Source organism: Montipora foliosa, chromosome 1 (genome assembly GCF_036669935.1).
Source record: "Montipora foliosa isolate CH-2021 chromosome 1, ASM3666993v2, whole genome shotgun sequence".
Taxonomy (NCBI): Eukaryota; Metazoa; Cnidaria; class Anthozoa; order Scleractinia; family Acroporidae; genus Montipora; species Montipora foliosa.
Window position 1 is genome coordinate 69,750,982 of NC_090869.1, and position 10,818 is coordinate 69,761,799.

Consider the following 10,818-nt stretch of genomic DNA (forward strand, 5'->3'; position numbering starts at 1 on the left):
ATTTTGAAGTTGCAAATTTCATTGGCCCGTTGACAGTGAACGTTTCAACTACCCGTCCCAGTTCCCGAGTTGGCAACCAAGCTCGGAAACGGCGAGGCTAATGTTCAGGGGCACCCAACGACCAATTTGTTGTAAAATGCATTATTATACCCCAGTTAATGAAAATAAATGTTATTAAGGCATTTTCAGGTGTTTTTCAGTGTTGCTGGGAAAACATTATCTGTTCCTTTTTCCCAGCAAGACACACAATAAATTTCCCAGCCAGCTAGATAAAATTGGTTGGTTTCCCAGCCAGGAATTCTGCGCGCTTTCAAATCCCTCCATCCAAAACGACCGAACAAAAGCGACAAAACCGGGACAAAACAGGTTTTTTTCGCAAACGCAATCACTCTGACCAGCCGTCGTATGTTTGTGACTACTCTCTGGGAGAGGGAAGGGGTTCTTTTTTTTTTTTTTTTGGTCGTCGTCAATCTTCAGAGTTTCTACAGCCAGCTCGGCTTGAAATGCGAGAAAAAGTCAGTAATTCCCAGGCAAAACCTCTATCAATAACAAAATTTCCCAGCCAGCTCATCGAAACACCTGTATTTTTGCCAGCCAGCAAGATTCCTCTGGGGAACAGATAATGCGAGGAACAGATTCGTTGGGTGCCCCTGAATGTTTCGTGAAATCCACTGTAAACCCATGCATAGAGAATTTGCCGTTCGGTTCAGTGTTGTACATATCGACACAGAAACATATTAGAAACAAAGCTCATTTGATGTCCGACGGCGAAAGATGCATTTGTTGTCTAAGACCGTTACTCGTCGCTTATAAGATTCTAGGTATTTATTTTTAATCACCTGTCTTGTTTATCCAATTGACGTTCCATCCTTGTGCTCCACAAGGGTATATTCTGTTTAAAGAGCCATTAAAACGCCATTCGCGTTAGAATGACTGTGACACCATTGTAGGTTAATTAAATATTCTACTGTTTCCACCGGATAAAATCTACGAATTTCTATTACCCCTGAAACCTACCAAGAATACGCGCAGAAGACTCTACGCACAAAGAGAAATACTTAGCAGGGGAGTGACAAGAAAGACCTATTGTGCAGCTTTTCCATTTTCTTGACACGAGAAATTCAACTCATTTTCTGACTGTGTTTTAAGTTCAGACCTGACCGCAACATCCAGGAACTCCGTGCACTGCGCTCATCGAATTGTGTGTGGGGTCGTAACGTCCCACAGAGTTTTTATGAACAGTGTTAGTCCGACTGGAGTTGAAATCACGACCTCACTAACGATAGTCCGTTGCACAACCAAAAATTTATTTGATAAGCTTACCCACCCCCTTCCCTACCTGCACCCCCTCCAACATAAGGACAAGAAATTAATATAAGGACAGAGTCACCGCAACAGCACAAGATAATCCATACTGTGGACTCGGGATCAAGTGGATCACAAACGGCAAGAAATAGGACGGTTGAGTGGTCGAACAGAGTATCATTTAAGGCATATTGTCTTGAATGTTGAATTGAATGACCTTGGGTTTTCCTGGTTGCTGAAGAAGAACACAAGAACGTTTCAGTGCGATTGACAGGTAGGACAGAAGCACTGATTCAAATATGTCAATAACAAATTGGCAGGAGATTTTAGGACTGGAGACGTGCTTTGTCAACCTCGTTCCCAGGGTCTCTCTTGTCTCAACGCCAATGGAGGCAGAAAAGAGAGACCCTGGGAATGAGGTTAGTGCTTTGTCAGATGAGATAAAAAGTAAAGTCAATTTGTTTAACGTCAGTAGTTCGTTCAGTTACGAAACTGATATCAATGAAAGCCGACGGTGCGCCCTTTACCCCCCCCCCCCCCCCCCGCCCCCTTTTGTAACTCAAGAACGGAGAGCATTTAATTTGTCAAACTTCACAGTTAATTTTCTTTTTGGTACCTTGAAAGCATGTTAAAAGATCGGCTTTCCAAAACAAGCGGTTGGCAATTTCACAGATGGCTTTTCGGGACTTTCGAGAAACGGGCCCCAGAGTAGAGAACCAACAACAACCAACCAACAATCCGGGAATTGATCCTGGGCCACATTGGTGGAAGGCGAGTGCTCTCGCCAGTGCAACAGCCCTGCCCCCAAGGACCTATGTATGTTACATTTAGCAATGCCCCTGCGTGCACTTTGTAATCTACGACTCCAGTGCTTTAATACCATATGAGAGAGAAAATGACTTTTCCGGTGAATATGAAAGCGATTGAAATCTTACGCTAACTTGACAAGGGCGGTCTGGAGCTGTGAGTAGGAGTGGGATCTGTCGGATATGGTTTAGGGGCCGACATTTCCCTCCCTCAATGCCGTACCGAGGGGAAGGTCGGTGTCTGAAAGCGGCGAAGGGCCAACTGCGTCCAAGAGCGATTGCACGGGCCGAAATCCCGGGATGACTCGTTTGGTACGACGCTCCGGCGCCATGTCCGGCGGTACTGCGTTTTTCGCTCGTTTAAACATTCCGTCAGTGCATACGTAAATTTTCTGGCTCTCCGATATGTACCATACCAAAAAAAGATGCTGAATCGGGGGTCTTCCCTTGTCATGGAATGACAGAAATATAGACAGTGAATAGACTTTGTTCACGATGGGCGCCATGTTGGATTTGCTATTTTCATGCAAATTAGCTACACAACACAAGTTCGAGAGGTCATAACGAACATCAGACATCTTAGCTACACAGTTGATCTGTTTCACGTTCATTGAAGGTTTATCACCGAAGTAGTGAAATAGAATGATCATACAAGTGAAAAATGAGCAGATAACGAAGAAGAACTCAAAATGTCAAAAGCAATCAAAGATATAAAATTATTATCAAAGGTGTACTTTTAGCAATGTTATTTCAACATTTCAACTAGCCGAATTTCCGCAATATGTCTTTTTTCCAGTGTTTGCCCCCCAGCATTACAAATGGCTAATTTGCATGACAATTTAAAAACCAACTTGGCGGCTATCATAAATAAAGCCTATTAAAAAGAGGCAATCGGGAAAGATGGTTTGAAGGCACAACGCGGACACATGTAATGTTCATATTTGACGAAATACTAGCAATTCGTCACTTAAGAAGGCATGTCTACAGGGACGGCGGAGCGTATTTTGTATTGGGGGGGGGGGGGGGGGCTAACAAGCAAGCGCCGGAGACATTAACTTGTGGGGGCTTCTGGGGAAATTCTCCGCAAGAAAATTTTGAAATCTTGAAGCTCGGAAATGCTACTTTCAGCATTCTCGACGAGATATCTGAAACATAAACGTAGATCAACCGTAAAATGACAGTTGATTTACTTCTTATTGTGATTTTTTGCTTGAAATTGGGTGAGCTAACCCTAGCCCTACCCCCCCCCCCCCCCCCCGTCTATGGGCTATTAGTCAAAACCCTAATATTCTTTCTTGCTGACGGCTCGTCTTCATAATCTTTTTGTCTAGTAGTTTCAAGATTTTGGAGCAGGGGATAGGAATCTCTCTTGTTAGTAGCTCAGTCAAGCCTGCAAAGAGCAGTCACCCTACCCCGAGAGTGTCCCTTAGTTCACAAGACTTCTTGTTAACTAAAACCCAAGAATTCTTCGAAAGCCAGATGCAACCATTGCATTGCTGCTGATTAATAGGTAAGGCAACAACATTTCAATAATCAAAAACAATAAACAAATTAAAAAAAACTCAGTAATATACTAAAACCTGCATTTACCCATTCCAAGTGACAAGATTGCATTGACCCATTCGTCCCTGAAGCGGTTCCATTAGCCTGCTTAGCTGCTAGCAGTAGCTGGCGGTATTGTTGGAGCGGAGAATGGGGTGGAGCGCTGTGACCCTCCCCATTCTCCGTGCGGCATTTACCTCTCGCGCCAACAACACAGCCACAGCTACGCAGGCTACAGATCCATTGACGAGTAAAATCGTCTGGCATTAGAGCAAGTCTCACTATCAGCACTAAAAGGGTTAATAATGCACCAGTTAATGTAAATCACCCCAGCTCCCAAACTAGAAAAAGGTGGAAACTTAGAAAAAATGTCAACAGAAAGTAAGCTCATGTTCCCGCCCCCAGGGCATAACTTCCATTCCAATCTCCCCGCCCCCACCAATGAAAGGGTACACGAATTTCGTCAAAAATATCACTATTCAGTGACTTTAATGTACTTTTGGATGGCAAGCAAAAAGTAAGGATAAAACAGATTCACAAGCAACAACTTTAACGCAAGTTTCTTTCAGTCATTCAAATCGCTGTCTGGTTTGATCCCAGTCTAGGCGTGGCACAGTTTCTGGACTCAAATCCTCCAGCAGAGAAATACTGACGACGAAAAATCTCGTCCAAGACCTCGCGTACCGGGGCAGTTTTGAATCTCGCTTGGGTGGGGATTTACACTGACTGTTGCATAATTATCATTAATTATTATATTTCTCCAGTCAGTAAAAAGAGTTAATGCAAACAAGATAGATCACTTCTTTAATGGATATATTGTATCTAGTAGATGGATACAATCAGATGATTTCTTTAACAATACTTTCTTTACTGTAAATACAAAAAAAACTGTATGAACTCTAAATACACCATTATTCATTTGTGATAATTCCTTAAACTTTGATAACATGACATGACAATTAAATGACCTAAGACTTAACTTGAAATTTGTTGCACTGCAAATTTCATTAACATGTGGACTCAGAAATTTAAGTTTCAATTGACAGTTTTGGTTTGCAACTGAAAACCACTGTAGTGGAACAGGCTTATGGGTCACATTCGGTGTTGCAACTGGTGGATTTTAACCATCCTCTAACTGCCACAACAAATTAGCTAGACGGCAGTGTGAAACAAAACAGATGATTGCTATTTAAACTTTAGAGTCTGCATGTATATGAAAGGTGCAATAATAAAATATTATCAACCAAAGTTAATAGGTATCAAACATTATTTTTGTCAACAACCACTATTAAATAAAATCAGCCAAGCAACTAATACTGGTCAGTGCATATTTAGGCACCGGAAAACATTCCTCACTTGAGTGGTTCATTCTGAGGATTAAACAACTTCCCAACCAGTGACCAGAAAGGTAATATGGTAAGCCAATTTTAGCCAAATGATCGATCTGACTGCAACCACTCCTATGTAGGACCTTTTCATAACCCTTCATAAATCCTAGAGCTAAGAGGACACAAGTAACAAGTATTTCACAATATTACGCATTGACAGACCTTTATTACTACATATGATCGAATGGTGATCAGTGAATAGACCATTTGCGAGTTCATGTCTGCCTCCTCTTTGAAGCGAGTCCAAGTGATAAGTTTTTGTGATAGTAATTAGTTCTACTTTATTTATGAATGAAAACTGATTTCCAAATGAAAAACTTTGCACTCGCTTTGAAGAGAAGGCAGCTATGAACTCGGAAATGGCCTATTAAATTAGAAATAATTTCACACGCATTTTGTTAAAATTATAATATCCCAAGCTTTTGGGCAAGAGAAATTAGAATTTTGACCAAAATTAATTTCAATGAAACCATTTCTTAATTTCAGAAGCATATCATTTGATTACCTGTTAACATCATGGGTGACAAATTACGCTCATAATAACAGGGTTCCTTGATTCATATACTGTATCAATCCAAGCACTGAAAGGCTTTAAATGCAGAGTTTGTTTTAAGTTCACAATTTTCTGAATTGCTGGGCAAAAATCCCCCGCCCTTTAGAATCCTTCTTACTGTTTATAAAATGCCAAGTCAGCTGTCCAATATTCCTTACATGATTGACTAATAATAATTAATCACGAATGAACTGAAAACGGCACCCATGTTAGCAAAATACACTTCACTGAAAATAGCATTAATTAAGGCTATTTCATGTCTAAACGTTTTCAAGTGTAAATAACTTATTGTCACATGGCAAAGGAAAACTGGCTTACGCAAAATTCTAGTGAAAAGGTACAAAGTTAAAACTTAACCCTATTAAAGGGATTGCAAAGACCTAACCCTAACAAAAACAAAAACAAGAACCTTCCTTCAGATTGTTTTCACTGTCATGCCATACGATGAAAAAGGACAAGAACATGAAATGTTGTGGTAGACCAATACACAGACAACCTGACCAAGTCTGAGGTCTGCGCGGTACATTGTTTCCGAGTGTGACACCCAACTTTATAGAGTTTTGAATGGAGCTGCCAAGTTGGTAGCATTTTTCACCAATATAGAAACCAGAAATCAAAAAATATGTCTGGCGTTCATGTTACCAAGAAAGCACTTCCTTTTCACTCTGGAGACAGTACACATGCCAATGAACACATTTTCTAATATACTTAGCTTGAAACGTTTAACGCATGGAGAAAAACAACAAGACATCCTTTTTCCCAATCAAAACAGGTTTCAGTATTTGGTGTCATGAAAAGTGACAATTCGGAAATTCAAATGCTAGATTTTCAAAGACAAAAACCTTACTGAACTGAGAACTTGTACAAAGATTTACTTCTAGGTCATCTTCAACCTGGTATTAATAAAAATCCAGAAGACTTTAAACAACATCACTGTGAAAACTATCCGTAGCAATTTTCTAATTTCACATGAGAAATTATAAATTCATGCTAAAATTTCATGTCCAAAATTAAAGAGTAACTTTTCACCCATGATAGTGACAAACATATTTTTGCAAACTCTCTGATCTATAAGCAAATTCCACGGCTCTTTAATACACAACTACTCATCTGGGTCTTACAAGGAGAGCATAACGTACAATGTATTATTTTTAATATTAACATAAAAAAGACCACTAGCAAAAATGCATTAATCAGAAAGCATTGTCAAGGCTGCTGTCTAATCAAATTTTTCCCCAAGCCCTTTGGGCTTCCCACGTTGAAAGTTTGTAGTCGAAGTCATTTTTTCAAGAGCCCAGAATTAATTAATTAAAAGTGAGGATGAATCACCTTGTGATAAGCCAGGCGCCTGGTCGGGCTACTCGTTCAAAAATTTGGTCGCCCACGCTCGCAAGTAAGGTGCCCCAGGCGACCCGGGTGACTGTTGGGCAGCAGCCTTGATTGTCAGTCATTAGTCTTAAAATCACAGCTTGACCCCTTACTTGGTGAGTGTTTTCAAAAACATGATATTTTTAATGATAGGTGCACTTAACACATTGAACTTCAACTATTCAACTACCTGAATGAATAAAAATGCAAAATCACTAAAATGCCAGGTGTCTAACCATAAGAACTTACTATTTCCTGACTGTTAAATAAAAATAAACAACAAAAATCACAAGTCCCAAGAACCTCACTGTGCTGACAAAATTGCTTAAATTGTTCCCAGAAGTTGTTTGCAGGAAAAACTACAGTGATTCAGCTTGCAGAGCAAGGACAAAATTAATGTGGTGTCAGAGGAAAACTAAGCATACCAGTAATCACATTTGTAGACAAAATAGTATTTTGGGTGTCGGAAATAGGCCATAAAGATGAAAAAACAATGTCATTGTGAGAATACTTGTAAAGAACATAACCCTTATAAATATCTCAGTATACACATACACCCGCAAAGCAATTTAATTGACTAAATAATCTCACTAGTCATTGGAAACTATTGCATGAAGGTAAAATTAACTCATTGACCCCTGGGAGTGAGAAATAGACTTTACACTGTCCAACACCAGATGATTTAACTTGTCAATGGTGGGCAGTCAGGAGTCAATGGGCTAACAACTTCTTCCTCTAATAAAAAACCCCCTTTAATTTAAAGGAATACGCGGGGCTTTTGTTCTAAACTTAACCTAAACTATTTAGCGCCATTTTTACAATACAAGTTTCACTAAAACATGTCTCAAAGTCATGCAAAAACTGAACAGCTGCACTTCAGCCATCAAACCACTACCAATTCAAGACAAAATAACGACATTTAATGCTGTATAGCTTACACAATTGTTGCCACAAATTCTGCACAGATTTAACCACACCCCTTAATCCCAACTTGACCCCTCAATTTATGATGGGAAAAGAAATCATGTTTCTGATGTGAACAGACTTGCACAAAACCTACTGCAACATCATAAAGCTAACGAGGGACTTGAATCAATCTTTGCTTCATAATCTTCATTGATTGAATGGTCATGTTTTTACACCATGAATATCAATCTCGTGGAGTTATAACGTAAAATGAATTTAAAACATCAAAATTCTTCAAATAAAACTGTCATAAGTTAAAGCACATTTAACATCTTGACAAACCTCAGGAGAGTTGGGCCTATCAGTCTGAAGTTCTTCTGTGTGGCTCTCTTTAGTATCCTTCAAAGGAGACCCTTCCGATCTGATAATAGGACCTTCATTCCCACCAACATGGGGGCTGCCGTCTTCCCGAGCACACTTTATGGGTGAAACTTCATTGTCAGCCTCATCCTCTGGACATTTTCGTTTCATGCCTCGATAATCATCACTGCCTTCATCACAAGCAATCTTGCGTGACCTTGATTCTTCATCCCCCTCTCCATCATGCTTCCTTTTTAATCCAGCCCACTGAGTACCCTCACTTGTCAACTCTTCATGTAGGTCTTTGTTATCACTACATCCCTCATCAATGACATGAGCATCATTAGGCTGTTTAGAAGTGTCAATGGACGCACCCTTTGTTTCATTTTCCTGACTATCAACATTTTCTGTTGGACAGGACTTCTTTGTAGATTCTCTCTCCGCTTCATTGTTGTTATGATCTGAACTATCAGTGCCATTAGCAATGACAGAAACCTCACTATTTTGTAAAGTGGAGGAATTTGGTGGTGTGTGTTCAGTGCTTGATCTGCCTGGAACCTCAGTGCTTTGGTTAGACCCTGAAATTTGAGGCGTCTCTTTTGAAACACTTTCAGGTTTTGAAAACTCTGTATTTTTACTGCTTAAAGAATTCTGAGGAGTTATTGAAGCACTTTGTCTGTTTTGAGTTGCACTTGTTAGAGGTGTACTAGTGCTGCTAGAACTTGACTGGTATCTATGTGCCCGAAGTTGGCTTAGCTTTTTAAATCGATTTCTATACCGGTCACCTTCATTGAAGAAGCCAAATGATGGATTACTTAGAGGTGTTGGGAGCAACCCCTGTGCAACACCTGACCTGAAAGACCTGAGATGCAGAGGGTCTGACTGGATCACTGGTTTAAACAAAGTTTTCCCTGGCAAATATGCTATCTGAGGTGTTGAAAAATTCAGATCAATATTTTCTATCGAATGATACCGAGTTGGGAAAAAGTAAGGCGTTGGGGTGGAAAGTCGTTGATATTCTCTGGCCCTTCCTGAGACATTGGTAAATGGCAGATTATAGCTTACGCTTACATTACTCCTGCTACTGCTATAAGGGCTTGCTAACAGAGGTGAGGGGGTGAGGTATCTGTCATAGCTTGGAGAAACTCCCCAGTAGCCTGGAGGCACATAATATTCAGTTTCATAGTCGTCGTAGCCTATTGCTGTAGGGGAAAAACTCCAGTTGTCTATTACCGGGTAATAGCTCGACAACCTCAACCTGGAGTTCTTCCTGTTGTCCTGACGCTTTACAACTTGGACAGGTGGGGCGGGAATTCTTCGGTTCCATGCTTTGCAAATCTCTGTCAGAATGAGGTTTGAAATCTTACGATGAGCTCTCATGCCCCAATGAATACCGTCTTCAGCTTGTTGGAATGTATCATTATCTTTCAGTTCAGTGAATAGGTCTAAGTAGATTTTACTCCGTTGGTTTGTAGCCAACCAAGCGAAATTGTTCGCGGTTTTGATCTTGTCGACTGGGATGGTGAGGAAACCTTTCCGAAGGAATCCGCCTTTACATCTTTCGGCCAATGGAAGAGCACCATTCCAAATGAAGACCAGACGCGCGGAGAAGGCTTCATTAATCTCGTTCATTAGTTTTTCCAAATTCTCTCTATATTGCGACATATCTGTGTCGCCATAGTGGTGTAAATCCCAGAATGTGGAATTCATAACAATGACGTCTGGCTGCCATGTTTTCAATTCATTTAGAATGGACATCATGTGCTCGCTGTAGCATCGAGTCACAAAGTAATACTTGAAGAATACCTTTTCCCCCGAGAATTGACGAACTTCCCGGTAACCCACACCGTTCACCATTTTTCCTTCCAGCTTTCCTCCTTGGAGCAATTTGTCTCCAAGAAAAGACAGTTCTCCTTTCGCGCGTAACTCTTGCTCTGACAGATAGCGACTGTTTTCTTGTGTCCACAAGCAAATAAGGTCTTTGTACACAGAGCGTTGTATGGAGTCGCCAATAACGATTAATTTCTTGTTTTCCAAAAGCTCATGAACATCCTCGCTGAAAAACATGGCTATTTCGTCGCAAATTGAGACTACAGTTCTTCAAGGGCGTCAAAACCGAAAGATTGAAAATATTCTTCTTCCCATGTGATCTGACTGTCACTCATGTGCGTCATACTTCCCGAGAGTGCTCGCTCTCGTTTCCCAGAGCCCTCCGCGACCAAAGAAAACAGAGGGCTCTGGGAACAATAATTTTCTTTGCACTTTCCGCGCCCAGAAGTTTAATACACAGGTAATAATTATTCGTTTTACTTTTTTATACTTACTGTAAGCTCGAAGGTCCGAGGACTCCGAGACAACGCTACGCATGTGAGAGAAAAGCCCTAGGAACGAGGGCAGGCGCACTTTCACAGATAATTATTTTGCCGTCTTTTTGCCCGTGCATGTGCACAAACGAATTTCGAAAAAGTTCTCTCCAAACAGATCATCTGTCTCCTGTATTTAAAGATTGATAGATCTTTTCACAAGACTTGCAATTTGCATGATAAAGTATTTAAAAAATTGCGTGACTTTTTCGTTTGGACAACCCCAT

General features: G+C 40.6%; 1 protein-coding gene across 1 annotated transcript; it reads right to left on the reverse strand.

Annotated features, from left to right (window-relative positions):
* Positions 1-8,017: 8,017 nt before the first annotated feature.
* Positions 8,018-10,375, reverse strand: LOC138007235 (PC-esterase domain-containing protein 1A-like). The gene has a single exon (XM_068854033.1). The coding sequence runs from the start codon at positions 10,293-10,295 to the stop codon at positions 8,163-8,165; it is 2,133 nt and encodes a 710-aa protein (XP_068710134.1). The 5' UTR covers positions 10,296-10,375; the 3' UTR covers positions 8,018-8,162.
* Positions 10,376-10,818: the final 443 nt, after the last annotated feature.